The sequence below is a fragment of the Numenius arquata genome, chromosome 2 (genome assembly GCF_964106895.1).
Source record: "Numenius arquata chromosome 2, bNumArq3.hap1.1, whole genome shotgun sequence".
Taxonomy (NCBI): Eukaryota; Metazoa; Chordata; class Aves; order Charadriiformes; family Scolopacidae; genus Numenius; species Numenius arquata.
Genome location: NC_133577.1, coordinates 22,653,564 through 22,679,548, shown reverse-complemented (window position 1 = coordinate 22,679,548; position 25,985 = coordinate 22,653,564). Strand labels below are relative to the sequence as shown.

At 38.4% G+C, this 25,985-nt stretch overlaps 1 protein-coding gene across 1 annotated transcript in view; it reads right to left on the bottom strand.

Moving 5' to 3' along the window:
- Positions 1-25,985, bottom strand: part of DISC1 (DISC1 scaffold protein) — a 207,306-nt gene that overhangs the window by 8,393 nt on the left and 172,928 nt on the right. Inside the window, exons 11-12 of the mRNA XM_074164698.1 lie at positions 15,960-16,203; positions 10,162-10,206 (exon numbers count right to left, since the gene is read on the bottom strand). Coding sequence (XP_074020799.1) covers positions 10,162-10,206; positions 15,960-16,203 — 289 coding nt within the window. The remainder of the gene's footprint in view (positions 1-10,161; positions 10,207-15,959; positions 16,204-25,985) is intronic.

The window sequence follows — 25,985 nt, the reverse complement described above, 5'->3', positions numbered from 1 at the left end:
ATTTGCATCAAATCAAGGGGAAAATAAAATATTAGTAAGGGGATATGATACTTTGCAGTGCTAAGACGTTGCCTGAAAGGAAATTTCCATTAGAGAAACAAGAAGTTGTTACTATTTAATAATTTGGTGATTTATATGAAATGGAATGAGCTTGTGGTCTCGGTCTATTTCCCAGCAGAAAAAAGTCATGATCTCACTTTCAGGAGAAGATTAAACGAGTGTGAAGACTGAACTGCTCTCCCTCTTCCCTGTTGTCTCACCACAGCAGGGGAGGGAAATCTCATGCTGACTACACCACTTAGGTTCCTAAATTTCAAGTTTTTCATGTAAATATGATTTAAACTTTTAGGCCATTTAAATATTTCAAGCAGCATCACTTTTGGTATCTCTTATAAAACACAAAATGTACTTACTTTTTTGAGGAAAAATCTGGCTGGAATACTTAGGGACTTTGCTCAACTGATCAGAGAAAATGCATCAAAGTCTTCGAGATTACAAGATGAAACTACCCTTTTTTACTGTGTTATCATGAAACAAGACTAAATATTCAAAAAGAATGCTTCTCTACTTAGAACTTACACTGGCGAACACTTTTTTCTATTTTAAACTGAGTATTTTAAACCAGTTGCAAAGTCCTTCTCATAAGTTTGCCTGCTTTCAGATACACTGCACAAGGGTAATTTTTATCTTTTCTTTTTTGTATTAAGTAATTCTTTGAGAAATGGCCCAAATAAGCAGCAAATATGAGAAGGGAAGGGGAAAAAAAATCAACCAATTTGTGCAACACTGAGATGAGCCTCTCCTCTCCCTCCCAAGGCATCACAGTGCTGTCTACAGTGAATTATGGGGGTTATCTGTAAGGAAAAGATTATGGTGCCAAGATGAAGTTCTGCTGGAGCCATGTTGAAAAAAGCTGGAGTCATTCATCAGCTGGAATCCAGAAAACTGGATTTTCTCTAGAGCTAGTTTATGCACTCGTCCATAAAGCCAGCTGCACATGTGGCCATACACAATCTTCAGAAAGTTTTTCTCCTTTCACAAAGTACTTGGAGCCCTTTGGACTGATCTGTTGCTATCATAGCAGCCATCAGTGGTTGTTTAACAGAAATCGAGCCTTCAAATCAAAGACCTTCCAAGGAAATCGTGCTAATACTCGTTGGAACACTGCCCATTGTGAAACAATCTGATCTTTGGTAAGCACATTTACTAGATCTCAGTTCTGTGCTATCCTTACTTGGCGTCACACAGTGCATACACAGAATCAAATGTCAGAAGAGCTCTGCTTGCTGGCACATCCTGCATTACAGCGCAGAGCTTTGACCTTTCTGCCTTCCTAGGTCTTCTGCCAGACAGGGCTCTCCAGCAGATCGCATGGGTGCACAATCAGCTGCAGCTCAAAGCCTGGAGGAGCGAGCTGGGTAGGAGAGGTTATGTTGCAAACACCCGCAGCTCAGACACAGAGAAGCACAATGTGAGAACCACCTAGCTGAGTCCCTGGTGCTGTGCAGGAGACCTGAGCAGCCATCTTCAGCATCATTACCAAACTTCAGAATCTACAGCAGCACTACACAGAATTTATAGATATAAAAATGAACCATTGTTTTTTAAATGAGTACAGGGGAAGAGAAGGTGCGCATTTCTCCCTACAGCAACTAGGAACATCCTCGACTTACGACCAGGGACAGAAGATGAGGAAAAAGTCTTCCATCCAGCTGATAAATCATTATTCAGTACAGCAGCAGGACAACATATGCTTTTAGGGAGTGGGATAACCCAGGCTATTTATATCATTAGAAATTTTTGGGAATCACTCTGTGACATGCATGCAAGAACAGATGACAGTTGTCTAAAAGAACTTAGGTCTCAGGCTACAAGAGTCCTTAAATTGCAAAAACCTAGTACTCGGAAAGCACATCTAAAATGATGACCATCTATGGAGAGCTCCACCTCTGAACACTGATTTTTCTCTAACAGTTAATTACACACAAGAAAATCAGGTCTTCACATAACCATCATCTGAAGATGATGAACAAGAAAAACAAGACATAAACCACTCAGTGCTATACAATCATTGAATAGTTAATTTAGGAAGAACAGTTTTTAATTAATGTACAAACTCCTAAGTATTGCTCTGGTAGACAAAAGCCGTAAGAGAAATTTTCAAACCAGACTCTTTCTACAGACTCCGTACTTCAACAAAACGAATTAGTCATGTGCAGATCCTGAAGAATAGGTCTCTCCCAGTGACACATACAATGCAGATTCTTGCTCTTATAACATCACTGTACTGAATACTTTAGTATGATTCAGTCACTGCTTTTACCAAGAACTATCACTATATGAGATTTTGGATCACATTCATGCTGTCAAGAAGGATGTCACTTCTAGTCCTGATTTGAAATCATTAGCTACCACAGACAGCAAATAAAAGAAAGTACATGTTACGGTAAACTCCTGAATACCTGTGCCATTAAGTATATTTAAATAGACAAACCATTATAAAGATACACATTACAGTAGGGTATCCCTTTCTTTTTTAGAGTAGTGTTGATGGCAGGAACATTTATCCAGCTAATTAGCAACCTGATTAGCACTGTCATTAGTTGCTGTAAGAGAAGATCCATTTCCTCCACTTTCAAACTGCCCTCATGGTTCCTGTCTTGTATGTGCAAATACAAGGAGTTTATTGAGCAGCTAATCTAAACGATAAGCACATTGGCTGGATTTGCTTAGCCCTGCAGTGAAGATCCACAGTGGAAATTTTTTCCTGTTCACCATGTCAGTGAATGTTCAGGGCAAAATGGGCCTTTTAGAACCACCCCCTCACTGAACTTCAGCTGGGTTGAAAGATGCTGGCAACGGGAGACAGCATTTAGATACCTGGTTGGCCAAACAGACTCCAGGTTGCAACTGTGGCCTCGCTCTAGCGTGCACACATCCTGAAAACCTGAGATAAAATAAAACCACAGCCTGAAATCTACAGTCACAGGATAGCTAGATGACTATACTTCTCGACATACTGTTACCTAATATGACCTCATGGTTTGGAATTTTCTTTTCCTTTTTAAATAAAACTTTACAGCCAGGTAAAGAAACATCCCAGGAAGGATGGAAAGAAGGAACACATGAGCCCCCAACACCCTAGGACTTCAGGGGAACACTCATTCTGTAGCAAAAGCATCTCATGGTGCTTTGCATCAGTACTAACCTGTGTTCTGGGGTTCTAAGCTTTGGCCAGCAGTCTCTACCCCGCTGAAATTCCAGGGAAGGACTTTAATGGTGCATTGGTCTCACATGAACTGTGTTTAGAAATAAGAGAGTATCAGTTTTAACTCACTGGCTTTAATTCCTTTGTCAACTGAACACTTAGATTCTCACTTAAAGTAAAACATCTAGTCTATCTCGTGAAAAAATTCCTGAATGATCACATTTTGAGTACATAATGAATTGTCTAAAAATGTAACAAGAATCCTGTTTACTTTGGAAATTAAGATAAGTGAACAACGAGTACTAGGAAAATGAGCTCAATGCAGAATTGTTACAACAATATGGGAAGGCAGGTAAATCTGAGTAATTAAAATTAGATCAAACTGGTTTAGGTCTTTAAACACTTAAAACCCACTTAATCATAACCGTATGGCTGTGGCTGCACTGCACTGTAACTAAAATAACTCTGTAAGATAGGGGCTATATTCAATTAATCTTAAACTCCTAATAGGTATTTTGCAGCTTAATTCCTCTTTAATACAGCAATAATAGTGTATGGATAAAGTATTTTTGCATCTCCATTACACAGCTGCATTTTTAGTTGAAATGAGAAGGTCCTCCATAGTTTAGAGAAGCACCATCTATCAGGAACTTACTTGCAGATGTCACATGAAAAATGCAGGAGGGCCATCACGTAAATTATTATTTTCCAGCAGATGTATATGTGGCCTTTCTTATTTTGGATTGGAAAAATGTGGCCATGCAGAGAACTCTAACTTTAGTTTGACATCAAGAAGAGTTATAAATGCAATGGGAAAAAATATACTGCTCTCAAAAAATATACAAGAATAATTCTAAATATTCAACCAATTCCACATCTTCTGTCCCCAGGCTGTCATTTGAAAAAAGTTTGATAACCCAGAGAAGTAGATAGGAAAGATTTCTCTCAGTACCTTTCATGCCTAGTAACGTCATTGGTAACATTTTTATTTGACGTTTGTCTATGTAGGCAGGGAAACCGCTGTCAGTGACACACAAACTATTGAGAACAGCTCCTGGTTGGAAAGTGGCACTTTACACTGATCAACAATATCTCTGAGAGGAGAGTGGACTCTGCCTCCAGCTCAACACATTAATAAAATACAACTCATCCAAGCTTGTAGGTTATGTCAATGCTACAAGCTGCTGTAAGTCTTAAGAGTTCTTTGGTTATTTTTGCACTAACAGCACTTTTAGGAAGCAGCTAGGAGAAATTGCAGGAGTCAGGAAAGAGCTGAGATGCAATATTGCTTTATGGATTTTTCTGTGAACAGCAGATGTAGCTGGTTGGGATTTTTATTATTTTTGTTCCCCCTAAATCCTTAAGCAGGTGAAACCAGCACAAACGTGGGTGTGTTTTGTTGTTTCTTAAGGTGGTAAATGAAGAAATTCTTCTGCCTTCTCATGCAAAGTAGAAATTCTCATTCTCTTCCAGAGATGCGAGTCTGATGTGAGAAACAGGAAACAGACAATGTTCCAGATGATGCACAGCTGGAGCACCAGCACACTGAATTAATAGCAGAGGGAATGTTTCCACTTTGGTCTTCTGCATTTCAATTTACTCTTTTACAAGTCATTTTAGTCATTGATGAGCAACAGCTCCTTGACAGCATTACTCAAGGAAAGTGTTTGATTAGCTTTTCCGGTGCAAACACCTTCCATGCTCCCTTGGATCTAGGTCAGCAATTTTATATAGAAAAATTTGTATTCTGGGAGCTAGATTAATCTAACTATTAGGGATTAGAGTCTCTAATAGAGTCTTTGGTGGCCGCGCTGAGAAGCAGGATTCCCGGACATATATATATATATATATATATTGAGGTGTTAATCTCTTCTCCCTGGTATCCAGTGATAGGATGCATGGGAATGTGAAGCTGCACCAGGGCGTGTTTACACTGGACATTAGGAAGCATTTGCTTACTAAGAGGGTGGTCAAATGCTGGAACAGGCTTCATAGAGAGGTGGTCAGTGCCCCAAACCTGTCAGTGTTTAAGAGGCATTTGGACAATGCTCTTAATAACATGCTTTAACTTGGTCAGCCCTGAATTGGTAAATCAGTTGGACTAAGTGATCGTTGCAAGTCCCTTCCAACTGAAATAGTCTATTCTATTACATCCTTAAAATCCGTTCTTCCTACAGAGGAACCTTGTAAAAAGGAGGTGTCTTTCTTCAAAATAGCAATATCATAACCCCAATAAGATATGTAAAACAAAAGCCCTAAGAAACCTCTGCAGAACATCAAAGCCAGATTTCTTTCACCTGTGCTAAATCCTCTCTCTCCTATAATATTTAAAATCATTCAAAATAACATGAATAACTACTATGAAAAGTTGCCTTTGCAAAGAGACACCTCATATTATGGCAAAACACTTAGAACAGTGGCTTATTGTTGGCAGAAGTGCTGCATGCACTTCTCTCCCCTTGCCGAAGCTAACAGAAATTGTGAGCACTTGAAACTATATAAAGTCAGGCCAGGACATCTCTTAAATAATTTCTAGAAACAAAAGGCAACCATCCATATGTTTGTCCTGCTTGAGAAGATGCTTTAGTCACATGCAGGCCAAGCGCACATGCCCTCAAATAATGAGCTACACAGCCACAAAGCATCCCAAGTGCAGATGGAGGAAGCTTTGCCCTTGCTCTGTGTCCCAGATTTCCTGCCCTGTGTTGCACTACCCTGGGCAGGTGTTGTAGATGAGGAGGGCAAAGTGGCCACTGATTTGGCCTAATCTCTAACTCTGAAAATAATACATGTTTGTCATGACCAAAACCGTCTTAGCATCATGGCAAGGCTGACCAGGAAGTAACCAGGGACCAAAGCCCACTCTGTGACTTGTAGTGATATCAAGCCGACTATGACTGTCCTCAGCTGTTGTCTGTCTACACAGCTCTTAGCAGCTGACCGGGATTTTGTGGCTCATTTTGCAGAGTAGAACCTGCTCCAGGGCTAAACTGCCCTTGCAGTGAGCAAGTTTTCCTAATGCAAACTTCCCTTGCTACAAACCACGGTTTGTAGACAGTTACATTTCATTTTACCCTCACATACACAACGATAGCTAATCATTGTCCTCTTTATCATTATTTTTAATGTGATTGAAGACTGACTTTCAACCAGACCAGAATTTCTAAACCTTTTATTTCTCTTCCTTTCCTTCTTTTCTTCAGTGTGTCCCTATCTTCTACAGAGTGAGGTGCCCAGACCAGTGCCATAGTCCTCTGAAGGCTTTGACATTCTCAGCTAAGCACAGTAATTATTTCCATCTTTCAACTGACATTCCCATTAACAAGGCTGAAAATGACATTTGCCCTTTCCTGCAACAGGATGAACGTAATGAATCCCACTCTATTTGTAGTCCACTATAACCCTAGATTCTTCTTCCGGAATACTGTCATCTTAGCTGCTGTTTACTATCTGCATACATAAATCCAACTTTTGTACTTCCTCAAATGTCATTTGCACCTGTCTTTTAACATATCCCATCTTACTGATTTCAGGCTATTCTTTCGATCTATCAAGGGCATTTGGACTTCTAATCCTAATTGAAATTATGTTGACTGGCATATAAACTCCTGGCCTACCTCCTTTTTAAAGGCAAATACCAAGACTGCCTTTTACCGATCCCCGGGTACTTCAAGCTTCCTCTAGGAGTTTTCAAAGAAGCTTGTTAATGGTTTGGAGATTGTTTTTCTTGGCTCCTGAGCACTCAGAAGAAATTTCATCAGTCTAGCCTGACTTGAGTACATCTCACTTGCCTTAGGACCCTTTACCGTGTTTGTCTCTTGCTACCTTGTAGTGAATACTAAGAGCACTACATATATGGACACAATTTATCATTTTTAGAAAGACTAAAGGCAAAGAAAATAAGGAAGAAAAAAAATATTTCTGCCCTCTGCTCTCATTTCATTATTTTGTTATTCACCTTTCTTATTAGATGAAATGCATGTTTTCTTTCACCCACCCCTTACATACAGCTTATCTCTGAACTCCTTTGCCCTTCATTGGTCTTGCTGGCTCACTCTTAGGCTTTGCAGTACCCTTCCAGGCGCAGCCTTAGGAGCAATTTTGTACTTTCCTTTTCAAAATTCTTTGGAGCCACGGAAGAGTTGCTGACATGGATACGTAGTCTGATACTGTGTTTGCTCTTTTCTGCACCAAAAGAAGATGGTGCTGTACTATAAACAGTCTTCTGAAGGGTACCAAAGATCATCTGCTGAAGATGAATCCTACAGAGTTTGTCCCACAGAAACTCACCTGTTGCCTCCTTGATTTTGTTTAGGTGAGTGGTTACCTGCCAGTTTCTCAGAAGAGGGATTAAGGCTGTTTCCCAACTACTTTTGCCCTTATCACCTTCCACTTACAGACTGCTAGCTTGTTCCATCAGCCTGTTTATGTATACTTAGGAAACTGCAGCAGCATAACACACTCCTCGGTTTCTTATATGCAACAACGTGGGCATAAAGCTTCCCAGACAGCTGTTTCGCAACAGTGACCTACCTCCTCCCCATCATCACATGCTTTTCCCATATTCCCTTTGCTTGCACTGATCCCCTTCCCTCCTCTGCAGGGATACACCGCCACATGGGAGTGTTAAATGACTCATCAAAATTACAGCCTGATGTTGGCAATTCCTCCCTTTATGTATCTTCCACTACAGTTATGGAGTAGGGTCCTTGGAAAAGCATCTATGCAGGAACAGAGCTTTCTACTGCCTTCCAGCACCCTCCTGAGGTCTGGGTGACAGCAGTCTTCCCGTTCTCATGTCTAGTAGACTGAAGATCTTGCCCGAGTGAAGACTTCCCAAAATCAGTGCAGACCACTGGTTCATTTAATAAAATCGGGACAATTCCAGTTCCTGCTGTGGGAGGATGAGGCTATTTACTGAGTTACCAATAAAAATTCTCAGTGGGCCAGGACTTGGAAAAGAAACAAAAGCATCAAACTGTTTTCTAGTGTCCACACCCTGCTATGTTAGGAGTCAGCATAGCTGGGTATCATTTATAGGTGCTTCCTAGTATTGTTCACCCCCATCTCTGCTCCCGAGTCACTAAGACACAAAAATCTGGAGTGACTAACAGGGTGCTCTCCTGCAGGCAGTGGGGAGGCTGACAGGAGTGGATTAGGGGCCAAGAGCATCAAAGGAACATTTAGGCAAAGCCTTGACATGGTACAGGGTGCTGACAGTTTCATAGAGATTTTATAGAGCTGTCTACAAGGCAACATCAATCCAGCTGTGGCAGTGTGGTAGAGCCTGGGTTTCTAGCAAATTTCCATTTCCTTTATTTGTATCATTCCTCTCTATTCTCTTTATGCCTTTTTTTTTTTTTCCCCCCTCAAAACTTCAAAAGGGCAAAGTTCCTCTGCTTGTGAGGACTCTAAGACATTAAGTTCTTAGTGAATACTTCTACAGAGCACACCTCCTCTTAAGAAAAAGACCAACTTCTTCAGTCAAGGCCTGGCCTGTACTACAGCTTACAGCATAGATCACTGCTGGACACAAACATGCGGTTGTACTCTCATTCACTTTGGTACAGACCATATGCAATTTTTAGTTTCCAGCAAATATTCAGCTGTCTTAGCAGCCATCACTACCAGCATGCCCTTGGTGTTTTTTCCCTGCTGGCAGTAAGGCTTTTTGCTACCTTTATCCCATGGGACTACCTGCCCCTATTTCATGTCATCCATGGACACAAGCACCTGTACAGTTTTGCTTTAATTCACAGCAAAGATCACTGATAAGAAAGACTATTTGCATTTTCTGCGAAGTTCACCTTCACTCTCAAGGCTTCCTGTTTTTATTTATGCTGAACTTGCACACAGCCAAGCAGTCCATCCTAGGCATGCTCTCATATCACAGTCTCCTTCTATACAAGGTCAACAATCTGAGTTTGGTCTTGCAGTTAGATAATCTTTCCTGAAGTATTCCAGCTGCTACACAGTCTTTGGATTCATTGGTGGGAATCCAAAGAAATGCCTCATCTGAATAGTTATCCCAAACTGTAATTTTATTTATTTATTTAATATTTGCTTGGCTGAGCACTTGTCACTTGTACTTGACAGGTGGCATGTATACTATTATGGAAGGTGAACTGGGGGTTACTTACGCGTATAATTAATTTTCTGGCTGGGCACAATGCTTGGATACTAAATTTCCTAAATATGTAAGTTGCAATCCAAGGCATACCAGTATAAAAATGGACCAGACTGAATCAAGAACAGCTCTTTGAACCAGTATAACTCTCTTTACTTATTACCTAATATTACCTAAACTCTTAGTTTGTATGTAGACAGGTCTTTGTATGCAAGTAGAATTTTCTCATCACTTACTCTCATAAGGAATGTATCTCATGTTAGTTAGTCAATTATCCTATACTTTCTTAAATATATAGACTAGCATCTGATATCTTTTAATTTATGGAAAAAGTGTAAAATGACAAACACCCCGTATTTTTATTCAGACAAAATTCCCATAGCCCTGTATTCTGCTGCAGTGTGCTTTTATACTTCAAAAGTAAACTCAAAGGTATTTTCAGTTGTACACAAGGAAACAAGTAAAACATCATGATTTTGTTCCATTCCCAAGCATCATTACAGTACTACTGTAAGGCTGGCTAAATATTATTGGTCCTACTTTCTCCCAACTTATTAATCCTGTTGTTGGTATGCATTAAAAGCCCCAGCACAGGATTTAACTATGAAGTCCCTGAAATACACAGCAATTTTGCCATTATCTTCAATGGAAAAAAAAAGAACAGGCCCGCTCTAGTTGTGCCTATGCTGCTTTTGTAAGTGCTCTCACACTCTCCAGCAATTTTTACCCAAAGGTAATACTATAAAACCAAGTGTCATTAGTTCTAATTGAGACCCAGAGAAGTCTGTACAATATCACCACTTTATACTGCCTAGAAAACACTTACCTCAGATAAATGACCCTCTACTCCAAATGAAATGTCTTCCATAACCTGTTAGAGATAAATTATTAAGTATACAGTAGATACATGCTATATAAACAGTAAGATTTCAATGGAACTTATAAAAACCATATAGCACATTAAAAAGTTATATAAGCTGAACAATTACATCACTTCGCTTCACAAACATGAAACATTTCAATTGCGTTTATAATGGAGCAGTAGCAGCCACCCAATATTTAAAGCTAAATTTGAATACACTTTATTAAACCCTGCCTTTGGCTTCCCAATTAAAACCCTCAAGGAATACTGCTTATAAAACTGAAGGACTAACTATAGGTTGAGACAAACTTTTCTATCTACAGATTCAAAAACCATTCAAGAGTGTACAGAAAATTTTCTTTGGCATAAACACTGTAAGTGATTTTGGGCAGGAGAAATGAAAGACCCCACTGATGTTCTGCATTGTTAACACATGCTAACTATAGGCAGTTCCTCTTTAAAAACTTTCTTCATCTGTAAAGTCTATAAGAAATTAGCCAACATTTCATTGATTGGCTGAGGAGCAAAGAAAATTGATGTTAACATTATTGGAAAGTCATTAATACTTATCACACATAACAGTATTGATAATGTTTAAATAAATTGAGATAGGAATATTGCTTTGGTAGGGCAATACTTAATATCACAGGTATGTAAGCATATAAATAACAAAGTGCGAAATCATTACTCTGCCATAAGATCATTATTATTACTATTTTCAGTAATCTATCTGAAAAGAGGTTGCTTAGATTCTTTTACTTGTAATATTAATTTCTAATTATATTTTTCCTGCAAAATACATGTCAGCATTAAGCTCACCGAGATGCTACAATCTCAAGCTAAAGAGTTCGCATTTTTACAAATAGATATTATACAACAGTGTCACACGCAGCTAAGGGGCATCTTACTGCACAACCACGATGATCTGACCATTGTGTACAAGCCAGCAGCCTATTGCTACAGAAATGCTTTCCAGCTTGGATTAATACGAAAAAATACTCAAATGACTTTCACTGATGCTTAATGCTGACATTTAAAACAAAGATTAAATTTAAAGTTTCCAAATTATTTTTGAAGCTCTACAAATAAAACATTTAATTAAAACTCTAATGAATGCACAGCTTATTTAGCTTTCTAAAGTCTTTTTCCTTTACACATTGCACATTTGCCTCCTGGATCACAGGCTCTGTCAACGTACGGTTAATGAGTCTGCTGACAGAGGCTTTCTTGGTGCTTGCTATTGCTAAATGCTGAAAAATGTTGTGTCATATCCTGTGATGACTTCTTTTTAATAACAGACACCACATTAAATATTAATTATTGTTTTTTTCATGATTGTCCACTTAGAATCACTTAGAATGTTATATTTTAAAAAGTGAATCAAATGAAGGCTTTGCAATTATAGAACATCTTTCCAACACCAGAGTGCTCTACAAAAGACCCTGAAACATCATCCCAGATAGCAAAGCTGAAGTATTTAGAGGTTACTCTTACCCCTGCTCTCTCCTTATTTATGGTGAAAAAGCGAGAAATTATCTACAAAGAATCCTGATGGGATAGCTACCAAAAACGCTGACTTAAAAAATGTAACACTACTGAATTTTGGTTTTTACCTTGTAACTTTAATCACCTCAATTTTCTTGAAATCTAGTAGGTCTTTCTTTCCTTCATAGTGATTAAGAGGGAGCACTGCACAGCATGCCAGATAGCAGAAGAAGAAGAAGAAAAAAGTATAGGTCAGGAACTCAAGCCTGCAGGTGCACACATACTCATGTTCATCAAGACACTTGGTGTTAAGGAGGTCCCAGCACACACACATCTCTATTTTAGTTATAATCGGTGTTTCTGGTGTTATACTTTCCTTACACATACATTATTAACAAGCAAAAAACAAAGCAAGATATCATAAGGAGTGGAGCAAGCAGGCGTTAATGTCTGAAGAGAAATGAAATGTTACAGTATATTTTAGAAATCACCCAGATATGTATTGAACTATGTAGTAATGATCATAGTGACTTCCACCTCACTCACATGTCACCTGGACAAAATAATTTGCAGTCAGTTTAAAAGTATGGAACATTTCTGGGATGAGAACTAGAGCCCGTCTTTAATTCCTCAGAGACTTAGGAGACAATCAAGCCCAATTAACCATGAAAAGACAATCTAGAACTGCAATGATGGGGAACCCTAATTTCATCAAGATAGCTACCAGCTGGAAAGTACATGCTTATATGAAAATTCCAGAATTATCTCAAATTGTCCTGGTTTGAGGACACAAATACATTAGACAACAAGCTGACTTTGACATGTCTGAGGCTAGTAATACTATATAACTATATATATATATACACTCTATAACTTTGCTTCATCATTTTTTAAAAATACTATAAACTAATGAATTATCTGTAATTGAGAGGAGTACATCTTAACTTTTAAGTAACTCCACTTAAGAGTGTTCAACAGGATGATTTTTGCTGGCCTCACTTTATTTAGTTTTGCCCCAAAAATTAGCAATGATGTTTCAACAAGCTGAGCTGCCAAAGCATGAGATTGTCTTCCCTGGTTGTCAGTGTTATAAAGGAAACCTGATTTACCAGATTATTTTGGAATGCCACAGTCTACCACATAAACAAACTGAGGGAAAAAAATCTATACTGTCTTAGAAAACACAGTTATGAAGACCATAAAGTAACTGCTGGCAGTTAATAAACCTGTGCTCACACATGACAGTAAAATATCTGAACTTTCAAAGAATTTATACCTTACATATTTTATACCAGAACATGTCATATTTTATGATCTAGTGAGGTTATTTAATTAAAAATGAAAAACAGCCCCTCTGCAAAGCAGTATCTGAGGATCTAAGTGAAGGGGTTTTTTTCATTTGTCTATTTTGCTTTTCTTATTATTATGTTTCTTATTTGTTTCTTTGTTTTCTAATGAAACCCATACAGTAAGATACAGTTATACGTAAGAAAGCTGTACTTATGTATACATCAGCAGAACCAATATCCACAGTTATACTTCACCAGATATGGCATACTAAATAACTGGAGAGCTTCATTTATAGCATTTCATCATAAAGTAAATCCATCACCTGGGAATGAAAGGTACCTTCCAAAGCATATATGCACATATACTATTATTATCCTTTGCTATATACTGTGTTGAAGCTAGTAATTCAGTAACCTCTCAATGCAAAGAATGCCACTTTTCTTTTTCTTCAGTGACTAACGTCGCTCTCTAGAAATTCCCTAATGGAGAACAGAGGTGATGCAGCTGAAGAGAACAGTCATTCTAGAAACGTCAACTGTATCAAGCTACTCCTCTCACAGGAACACCACAGCCTTGTTAAATAATATCAAGCCAAGTATTTTGACAAATAGATGCTTTTCTGTTACGTATCCCCACTTGATGATAAATGGCTACAAAAAGGTTCCCTACTAATAGACAACAGAAGTTTTTCCATGAAAGTCACATGAATGGCCAAATTTAGAGACTAAAAGACACACCACTATTTTATTTAATATTTTGCCACGAGCATGAAATTATTTTTAAATAAAAAAATACAATACCATACAAAAGAGCAGTTAATGCTACAGAATTGGATTGTCTTTCAACTCAGTCCATTTACAAATGAAGACATATTCTCTCCTGTACTTCAACATGTTAAAACCTGGAAGTTAGCATCTTTTGTAAGCAACGTGTGAGAGTTTTTGTTTGTTTTTTATATTCTGCCTTGTGATGAATTACTAGGAGATGTTAGGAAATGTTATGCTATAGCTCTTCTCTAAAAGTTTAGATGCTGTCTGTCCCTCCTACTGAGATCCTACCATCTTTACTACCTAAAGTGTACTTGCTTGGGTAAAACTTCTATACCCCACAACAAGGAAAACATCCCAGCTCCTGAAAGTATAAAAGCAAGCTGACTAACCCTCATTCCAGAACCTAGAATGCAGTCTATATGCTGGGGTATTTTTATGGTTGCAATCATCACTGATGCATAACTTTGCCTCAATGGAGGCAGCACTGAAACAGAGGAAGGCAAGCTGAGTAAGCTGTGATGAAACGTTGCTGTATTGCTCAACTCCTAAAAGTTGGAAAACAAATTAACATTCTCATATTAACAAAACTAGTTCTTTTTTTTTCTTTCAGGTGTGTCAGTCTAGGAGTGCTGCCAGAACAGACGCAGGAATATCTCCACAGGTCCATCACTGATGGGCACTTTTCACATTTACATTTGCACATCAGCTTCTGAATGGATTTTGGCACATTCTCAAAATGTAGTTTATTCAGGGTACCAGAATAGGCCAGATCCCCCGCAAAGGCATTTATACCACAAAGTTTAAGCACCTACATGAAGAGCTGAAGTTAGGTGGATAGTCTCCCTACGTTCCCTCTATGGCTGATAGAGACGGAGAGGAAATTATCAAAATGCAAGTTCGGATGGAGGAGCTTAATGGAAGCACTGCAAATATGCTTTCCTCTTCCATTAAACATATGGGCAACCTGTCCCTCTGAGTCCTGCACCCTCTCTCCAGAACCAGAAGTCACCACATGTCACTTGCGTAGATGTCATGCTAGCATAGCAATCCTGATTTCCAGGGAAACGATCTGGATTTGCAGGGATGAAATAGGTGATCATCTACAGCACAAATCTCAAGAGTGCTACAGAAACAGTCACAAAACTCCAAACCCTCCAGAGCTTCTCAGCTGCTCTTTTGAAAGGGGAGCACAGCTTTTCATAACCAACAGAGCTGTTCATATTACTTCAGCAGACTCATCAGGAATATGATGGGAGAGGATGAAAGGAAAAAAAATAGTATCAAAAGCCACAGCTGACCATTTCCAAGTTTTCTCTCTGTGGAGTCAGTCCATAAACCATTTTCCCTAGGAAAAGGCTACAAGTACTACTTTAGCCCAAATTAAAAGCAGAATTTCACTAACAAGAGCAGATTTTACAGTAAGGGAAGGGTCTGCTTTCCACTATGTCTCAGCCAGTATAAATGCAAAATTAGGCATCAGCTTTCAACGTAATGGCTCTTAACATCAGGTGTGATTAAGCACACTTTTAATTTCTGTCAACCAAATTCCAAGGTAATAAAACTGACAACTCCTGCTGGAGGGGCTTTTTTGTCACAGTGGTGCAGTTGGGTGATGAAGTTTTTTAACAGCTTGATTACTTTCACAGTGCAGTTAAAGGATTATTAAGTAGCTGTACACTTTTAATCAAGGACAGAGCAGAACACAAAAACTTACAAAGAAATTTGTCAAACCCTTTAAGCCTCATGACTTTTTCCTCCTTTCAATATTTGTTGGACACTGGAAGCCTACAGCATCTGAGCATCTGACAGCATCTGAGCAAGGAAGCCTTTGACCATTTCACTAGGGGAGGAAAACTTACTCTCTCCCCATTTCAGCTAACATTCATCCAGGCTAACAAGTCAGCAGAACTAACTTGGAGTGAAACTCATCAGTGAGATGAGGAACAGCTGATAATTCATGTTAAATACTTAATCATTTTTCTTTAAATCCTGATGTGCATTCCGTATTCATTGCCTGAATAATTTCCACATTTTAAAAAGACTGATGGTGAAAGGACAAACAGTTGAAGGGCTTCTGAGAAGCTAATAAGCTATTTTATTCATGTCCCAGTTCATACTTAACCTGCCCTGCTGACCCGTCACCCAGATTCAACTCCTCCTCTCAAAAGGAAAACCAGCAGTATTGCTTGAAATGCAGCTGTAGAATACTTCCAATACCTCTTTTAGCTCGCTGTGTTTGGGGCAGGGAAAAGTGCCCCACTGCGTGCCCTTTGGAAAGTGACCTTCTTTTCTTTTCTCAGAATCAGATGGGCAGTCAGCAGTCATCTCCATCTCTTCCATTTGGTTCTCCTCTTCCTCAGAAAGACAGCAACTGGTTTCTTTCAGTTGAAAGCCTCGGATCAACAGCTGACAGGCCTCCAAGTCAGCTTCCCACACTCTTTGGAGCAGCTGGCTCCCGCAGCTGAAATAAAAGCCAAAAGAAAATAAAACCACAGTTCAGGGAGAATAGTTACTATTTCAAGTAACTTCTGGGGTGACTGATTATTATTAGATAGGAAAATAAAAACAATGAAAAAACAACAGCAGCTCAAATACTCAGATAACACAAGCTATTTCAAACTCAAAAGCTGTAAAGTTATGGCCCTATTACAAAGCTGATGCCATAAAAAGCCTTTGTGCTAAGATGTTGCTTCCAACTGTACAGCATACACTGGCTGCATGTGACCTTCTCCTGACAGGACACAAGTTTAGGGGTCTTGAGATCACAATCAGAGCTTCCCTCATGCTATTGGACATACAGGCCTATCATCCCAAAAGCAGTCATGTGGTTTTCCTGAATTTCATGTAGAAGATCATGTATGAGCAATCACACTATTTACTGCACTGAATCAGCTCTAATTTTTGGAAAATATGTACACTAAATTTTTTGTTAGACTGAAGTGTGCTTGCTTCAACTCTGGCAAATCAAATTAGACTATAACACTCTTCCTTTCCTTCAGTCTTATGCTTTTGAGTGTTGTCCTTACCTCTCACTAACGTGATTTGGGTTTTTCTACTTTGTTATCCCACCAAAGAAAAACCAAAAGTATTGGAAATTCGAAATACCAAACTTCATACTTTTAATCCATTGATTGCCTCTCATAGATGTCCAGTTACAATACTGCATCCAGTAGATACACAGATGTATCCAATAGATATTTGCAACTGAAGTAAATGGGAATTCTAGGCATAGACAGTTTTTCAGAACAAGATACTGAGTACTAACATCACATTGCTCGTAAGAGATGTGGTCACATCTCCATTTAATACATGTTGTCTCTAAGGAAGACAAAGATTAGATTGCCTGCTAAAATGCAGCAGATCAGTGGCAGAACCTGGGACAGGACTCAGAAGCACCGATTCCCATGGGAATACACACTTTCAGACAGATTTGAATGCTATTATCTAATAACCACAATATTTTTTTCACAGTGGTCTTCAAATTATATCATTTGCTGTATAATGGTAAGCAATTATAAGTGACCAAAATAAGGAAAATAACTATTTGATTTTAACTTTTCTGACTAAATTAAATACCAGGTTATCTTTTATTCTAAATGAAAGATAAAAGAGATGCACTGCTCACAATGAATTTGTTAATCTAACAAAGGTATGTTTTTAACACTACAAACTCTGTAAGATGCCAAGCTATAGAATTCACACAGCAGTTATTTTGAGACTGAGAGAAAAATCAAGCTCCAGAAGCTGAGCTACTTGATCTGTGCTTAGAGTCGGTATATATGTTTAGTGAAGGCAATATTCAGCATGAGGTCCACAAATTGGTCTCCCGCAAGGAGCTCAGTGTATCACTAATTAGAAAGGGAAAAATCTTCACTGGATTACACTTATGTGTTCCATCCAGGTAGCATTTCACTTGCCAAGCCAGAAAAATAAAATAACCCCCACTGTTTCTCTACTTGTCAGTCACATCATCATGGTTACACAGTCAAAACATTTCCCTGCAGACACAGATAAGCCCATTTACTCTTTTTTTTAAAAAAGTTTGTTTGCAGCTATATATGGCTTAGAAAATGCACTAGAGACCTAAATCATAATTTCCAGTGGATAGCTTGTTTTGGCTATTCATTTTAATGAACAGCTCTATTGACAAAACTAGGGCAGAGATAGTGAGGTATGCAGTACTCACAGTGGAGAAGATGAACAGCATATATAAAAGTACAGCGTAACAGTGCCTGGGCTGCTGTTATTCAGCCATGACTCAGCTCATCAGTCAACATGCTTTTGATTGCATCTTTTACACTCATTTTAGTAATCAACAATTACTGAGCATACCGCCAATAGCTTGCTTTTATTTTAAGCACATCTTTTTTTTAACATTGTATCTGTAAAACTCTGATACAACTTGAACTAAGATACTAAGATGTTCTACTGAATTTTTCAGCTGAAATCAGTGAATGCACATATACTTGGATATTCTGAACATACCTAAGCCCAAGGACTCTGCATCTTTTATTCTGTATTTTGAAATTCAGTGCTTAGAAGCATTTTTCAAACCCACTTTTAAGATGAAAATTATTTGAAAGGTGCAAATAGCTTTGTGCACAGAAACACATACCAAATAATTATTAAAAATTATGTTGTCCCCAGCACGCAAAAATCTTTAGCTTTCACATCAGGTGTAAAATCAAGCTCAGTTGAATTTCAGAGTTTGGTTTATTCATGTTCAATCCACGCTAAAAGTGCATTTGTTGTCTCCAAGAAGTCAAAATTGTGTGGATGCCTGTACTGAACATGAGGAGTTTTTTCAGGTATGCAGCTTTTCAAAATGATGGATTGAGATTGGATCAGATTTTACATTATTCCTATACTTATAAATATTTTATGATGTATCAACCTCTAGGGGTTATACACCTGTCTATGTTACTATCAAACTGGTATATGTGGAAAGTTCAATGGAGGTGCCAGGAACAATTTGCTGGTAGCCACAACAAATCCCAACCCATCAACCATTTATATGACTCGGAAACATGAAAGTACACCTCAATCACCTACTAAGGTGGGAACTTTCAAGCGGCAGAGTTCTTATGAGTCCAAAATGCCAGGCTTTGTACAAACACCAAACAGATTATGATGACCCCCCTTTTATCAGAAAGACTTTAACGTTTAAAACAAGCAACAAGAGCTAGGATACAGACGAGGATGTTCAAAGAAACACTGAGACGACAGTGGACTGAACATGGCACTTTAGTTACAGTACAAAAGTTGACTTAGTTACATCAGTAACTAATTGATCAGTGTTCACTGTCAAGCACACTGAGATATCACAGTGAATGAGAATTTTAAGGACTTGCAGGATACCAATGAAATACATCAGTGGATATCTAAGATCTCCATCCCTCTATAAAGGAATCATGATAGAAAGGCAAAAGATGCTACTATAAAAACATAATGTCTAAGTGATTGATACCAATGTGGTTTAACAGCTGTAGATGGAAATCAGTCTTTTGATACTAAAAAAAAAAAAAAAAAAGACTGAGTAGGTGGTAAACAATTGTGAGCAGCCTTGACATTGAAGGTTAGTAATGTTTGATGTGACAGGACAGAGGGAACCAGTGGAGAAAATCAAAGTGAAATGATCAGAAACTCAGAATTAAAATTATTAAAAAAAAGAAAAAAGAAGGAAAGCGAAAAGAAAGGGAAAGAACAGTCATTGCAGTGGCAACAACACTTTGAATGAGTGAGAGTAGGGCAAGACTGCTTTTGTCAAGTCACGGCCAGGGAAATGGAAGTAAGCAAGATACAATACTCAATCCATTTTTTTAGCTGGATGGATAGCTGGGACAGGTCTTATATCAAGGATACTATGCAGAGAGTATCTATAAAAACAGGTCTAACTTGACTTGAAGAATGGCTGAGACATCCACAGCAACACAAAAGGACACAGTAGGGAGAATTCTGGATTAGGTCAAGTTGATGATGATGAAAGAGCTGTCAGAGAAACAGCTATTTATGGACAGGAGGAAATGAATGTGGAACAGAGAGGTTTATCCTTGAGTTCTCTTCATAAAGTGGCAATTGAAATTGTAATTGCAGATGTCTTTACCAACTCTCAAGTAGTTTTCTGTGAAACAACACTGGAGATGAGAGGGTATAAAGAAACTAGAGGATATCTTCAATCTGCATGTAACGTTGGGTGAAATTCATGTCGAGAGTCATACCCAGCAAGGATTCTCTCCCTATTCCTTGAAGTCCAAAGAAAATAGCTTTTCCGCCTTTTTACAAGATTCCCAGAGATATCAATGGGGACTGTCTATGTGGGTCTCAGCACAATGTTATTCTAAAGCTATTTATAGTGCTAACTGGAACTACGAGAACACCACTTTCCTATTGAGCACTCTGCAGACATACAAAAGGCACATTCAGTTCCTGAACATTATAGCCTAAATGAAAACATGTCTGCGTAAAAATAGTAAAAAGATTTCATATTAAACCCTACTTAAACAAAACAAATCCCCCAAAATCTCCTCAAAAGAAAATCGTAATCAACAGGGGAAGATAAATCTCATCATCTCTAGTTTTTAGGAATGTCCCTTGGTGAGTGAATTGGTAAGAATGGTTTACAACACCCTGAGGTCAACACTGTATGTTGACAGAAGTTGTTGCTTACCTTAAGGGAAAACCCTGTAAGAAGCCACTTCTTGAAAGCTAAGGGAGTGAGACTGAAGCTAAAAGTATTAAGACATCTATTTAGAAACTGCATAAACAAAAGCTAACTTATGAGGGGAAATGAACTATCACTAAGAAGAAATACTCTGGACAACTTCTAATAGGTGAGCCACGCTAAGGTGCATATTCAGGAAAGCATGTACTTACCTTTTCCCAGTACCTGGCACACATGTTAACACTGCATTCACTGACCCTAAAGACAGTCTTCTCTGGCAAGAAAGCAAATGAAATGAACAAAAATATTCTGGCAGAAACAACAGGGATTTTCATTACAATTAAAATGATTGGAAAGTTTTGAGGCTTGCAGAAAATGGCAATGCAAGTTAAAAGTCTTCGCTCTATATCCCCGTTCTTTGTTGATTTATTTTACAAACTAGGGAAAGTTTTTCTGTATTTTGGTAACTTCTATTTATATTTTGCACCACAGGGAAGGAAATAGCTCTTCCTATGCTACATTTAGTTATGTCTTTGTTGCCTTTTCTTAAGGCAACAGCCATACAATGAACGGAGGCAAGCAAAAGAAAGTATGGAATAATAATACTTAGAGGAAGGCAGGCAATCATATGGCTCTACTGTTAGCAGAAATCCACCCCTCTGATTTGGTTTATCATATTAATTCACTGTCATGCATTAATGGGCCTTCTTACATTTAACAAGTATTTACTACTTCAGGAATATGCTTTGCTCCTGTCCTTTTTAAAATGTTTCCAGCCTGATCTGTTCTTGATCCTTAACCTCAGCGGTTATATTTTAAGATGTCTACAACCAATCTGTTGAACAAACCAAGGACTACAATGTTCATATCAGTGGGTCAAATGAGGTTCTAAGGAGAGGGGGGCACATAACCCTGTTTTCCCTGCCTGGCTGGTGTGCACTGGCAGACTGATAAGGGAAAAAGTACAGCTAGGGCTCATCAGATCACAGCTCTCTGCTGATGAACAAAGAAAGAACAAAGAAGGTGCAGGAAAAGGGGCAAAGAAAACCCTGACTCTGCTTGAACACCAAATTTTTTTTTTCTTTGACTTGCACACTAGACAATCACCTTTTCTAAATATCTGAAATCAAAACCATTTGATTTTTTCTTCTTGCAAGTCTCCCTAATCCTATAAACCCCTTCATATAACCTCAATTTCACAATTCAATTCCTTGCATTGTGTCTTTTCTCTCCAATCTCCTCAGGAGGCAAAAATCTCATGAATTGACTTCATATTGTTCTGATCATGTGGTTGTCCCCCAGTGTGTGAGACATTCTTTCTACTCCCTTATTTCAAAGCTCACTGACAACACTTGTTTGCTGTTCAGCACTATTATTGCACTTCTCCATGTAAAAACAAGACTTGCTGCTAGGAGGTCAGGAGACTCCACACACCCCTGTCAGATGACAACCTGCTCTAACACCTACGTTGGAGACCAGCTAGAACTCCTAGGCAAAGTCTGAAGCTTGCAATACTTTTCTCAGGCACAATTTGTTTCTCTGACTTTGCTTTCTCCCTTATAAAACATACAACAGTATCTAGAAAACAAGTAGCTGACCCTCTTTAAATGTGGTGTTTGACCTACTGGAGAATACAGAACCACGAGAGCCCAAGAATGCAATCCTCACAATCCCCATCTAAATTCTAGACCCCTACATTTTTGACATGTAAATATTTTGCTCTGGGCTGACTTTTCTAATATCTAAACTTTATAAGGCACAGACAAGTCCTCTGCACAATAGTCCTACCCAAAAGACATCCAGCACACCCAGACAGTACATGACAGTGCGGCACAGAGATGTAGACGTTACTTTCATGCATGGTCATGGGTCTACAGCATCCCAGGACCAAAGGCAAATGTGCAGAGAGGGACAGATTTGAGGAAATACATGACCAGCCCAGCCCTCAATGTGGTGGCTATAGCATTCTCCTCTCCTCAGGGATCTAGCAGATGGAGGGGCAGCAGGCAGAGTAACTGGAGCCAGGTCTCCTGAATCTTTGTTGAGTGATCTATCCTCTATGGTATTGCCAGAAAATACCCACCTCACTCTTTTAAATTATATTGGGATTAGGAGCTATCACTTCTTGGCATTGTGAGCAAAAAGAAGAGTAACAGTTCAATTCCCTCCTTGCCCACTTCTGCCAAATTTCATATGTGTCCTACTGGAGAAACCTAAATACCAGCAGACACCTGTTCATCTGAGATATTTAACACTGTAGACACCTAGTAAAAACAACACTTACAGAATGGAGCTGAAGTGTAACAAAACCAGTTTGGAAGGAAAAATGCCACACTGGAACACCACCACTCAAACGCTGCACAACCTCCTTCAGAATGGTGCTGTCTGCTGCATGGACCTTGCTGCTTTCACATCTCTCCTTGCCCCTTTCTGAACTTTCACTCCAGGAACAGTGTATTTCTGCAGGGACAACCTCTACAGGTCTTTATACTCTTTTCAGTTGAAAATGGAACTCTTTCCTTCCTTGCCTCTATCCTCCCCTCTGTCCTGTGCTGTTATCTAGCAGGTAAAACTGCCATTTTGTTACTTCTGATAGTTCCAGGTCACGTCTTTGAATGGAGATCCTATGGAAGATTGTGCACAGAATAAGCATATGCTGCATTATTGAATTAACTAGCTGAGAACATCGAAATTACGTGTTATGTTTATAGTATGTTCTATTTGTAAGCAATTTTAATTGTGTTTTATCCTCATGTGTAGAACTTCATAGTATGTGAAGGTGGATGTATGTGTGTGAAGACATGCATATATGAAGGAAATAAGCCTTTTTAACTTGTATAAATACTTTTAACATAATGGTAGGGACGTTGAAGAAAAATCAACATACCATGTAACTATCATATATTTCACAGTGCTACAAAATGAGGGACAGAGTTTTCCAATGTGTGTGCCAAATTGTCAAAGCAGGATAAACAAAGGGGAGCTGTGAGTGTAGGTGGTTTCCGACTTCGGATTTGTAGCTGAATGATTTCTATCAGCAGCTGAGATACATTATTGAGAATACAGCCTTTAGTGCAGAAGGCAAGACAAATCGTGCATTAGGAGGGAGGGCTGGAAGCAAATCACTGCCCCAGACCAACTGCAAGTGGGACCAGTGTATCAGATCTCCTTCCAGAATTCCATTTTTCTCTCTCGTTCCATAGATTTTGATTTCAGGAGGCACTATGTTTTACAGCAATAACTGTAAGTAAACAAAGTGATGAACCAAATATAAGTTGCACCACCTCCCATAAATTCCACACTCTCTCACACACACACAAAGAAAATCTAAATTATATATAATGTGTCAAAATTTTTCTCACATGAAGATTCATTACATTCTCACATTACTGCCTTAAATCAGTTTTGGGCATTTTGTACATATGCATAATAAGGTTACACTACCAATTCTATAAATTGTATAATTAAGAAAAAATGGTTAAATGCATTCTATTATGACGGATGGATTCTAAGATTCCTATGGAATTTTCTCAGACTTTTCAAATGCTATTAACTTGAACTGACTTCATAAAAAATTTCTTAAAAAACTCCTTCCCATTAAGACATTCAGAATTTTTCATAAGAAGAGCCTAATAACAACAAATAAGAAATAATATTCATGTAAAAATAAATATCCCCTCACGCTAAAGCATTACCTGCAGTATCCAGGATAGTGAAGGATTAGAATCTAAACTGAAATCTAAAAACAATCTGCTAAAAATCATGACATCTTTCCCTTGCCCATAGAAAAAAAACCCTGATATCAGCATCTTAAGGACGGAACTAACACCTTGTATTTTATGTGAAATGTATATATTTTATTTCTTCTTTTTCTTTTCTGAAAGGCATGTTCAAAATAAGGAGGAAGAACTAGGAGGAAGAACTTTCTAGTGCTTAAAACCAATAATGGACATTTGATTAGTGTTATTAAAAAATAAGATACCACACAATACTGAACAATATTTTTATCATTTTCTCTTCAATCCTCCAGCCATTTATTTTAGCCAGCACAAAACTTTAATCACAGTCTGTCATCTTTCTATCAATATTCAATGTCACTGTGTTATACTTAAATTATCTCCACTGGAAACACAAAATGATAGACTGCTGCAGCTGATGGTTTTCATTTTGATTCTTAATGCAAGGTGGGTGCGGGAACGGAACCGGCATGTTGAATGCAGGAAATTAAGTAATTTACAAGGGAAGAAGGAAGGCACCTTGTAGTAAGAATTTACTACTCAATTTTGCCCCTACATTTACTGTATAGTTTATTTTTACTATATTGCCTAATCTATAATGTAAAAATTTACTACCTACTTTCAGGGCTATTTATTTCTCTTTAAAAGAGGAATAGAGTAATGGTCCTCTGCCCCTACCTCCACTGAAACATCTATTACAAATAATCTGTTCTAAGAGTAAAAAACTTAACTTTGATAGATGAGAAGTAAGTTACTAGGGAATTCTTCTTATTAAGCAGTCACATAAAGCCAGCTTCTCAACCCTAGTTTATCATTCACCTCATTCATAATCTGATAAAGCACCTTCAAGTTTGGTGCTAACTCTGATAATGCAGTCTGCATCCTGCTTGCCTTTGGCACCTGCAATAACAGCAAAGCCCCACAACGTCGTTAAAGAGTTGGGTTGGGGTTTTTTTGACTGAATGGGAATTGCCAGAATTAGATATTTTTTTCTGCACTATTTCATATTTGATCTCAAGTCAAATTCGAAGGATAGGCATGAATTAGACCCTGATTTTGGAAAGCATGCATCTCAGGATCTATGTATTTGTCTAAGCTCTGTTCATACAGTTGACCTGCTGCACAAGCCTAAATACTGTCATGAGCATGAACCCCACAAAGGATTCAATTTCTAATGACTTCCACTGAAACTGAAGGTATTCAGCGGCTTTCAAAGTCACAAACAGTTCTAATCCAAGAAAATACATTTGTTTCCAAAAGTATGCCACGGGAAGAAAGCACAGGGTTTGCACTGAGGCCACATTCTCAGCTGCCACAAATCCGCGTTGCTGTGATAGCAGCAATGGCTATTTATACCAAAAGAAGAATGTGTTCTTATCACAAAACAATTAGAATAATGAGCCTGATCTCTTACTGTTTATTACAGTCTCTGATCACAAGTGTTAGGAAGCATATAGAAGGAATTTAGAATTCTCCTATCATTTCTATTCACCGCTGCTCTCTGATACAAAATTCAACAGTTTATAATATATTCCCCTCTCTGAAAGGATAACAGATTTAGACTTTCAGTGTCCAGTGAATTTGGGAACATGAATCATCCTGTGTGCTACTGACTGAGTAGGAATTAACCATACATAACAATTAAAAACAACAGGACAAAAAAATGCCCTTTTAGAAGAGATACAATTGGGACAGATGACACTGTCATCATGTGGGAATGTACCTTGAAATTCAACCTTTGTAACCAGGAAGGCACACCTGGAAAAATGAGAGTGCTGGCCAAATACTGATGTCAATAGCCGCCTGCTTACGGAGTTCCTCTGAAACACCCGAGGGCACAGTATG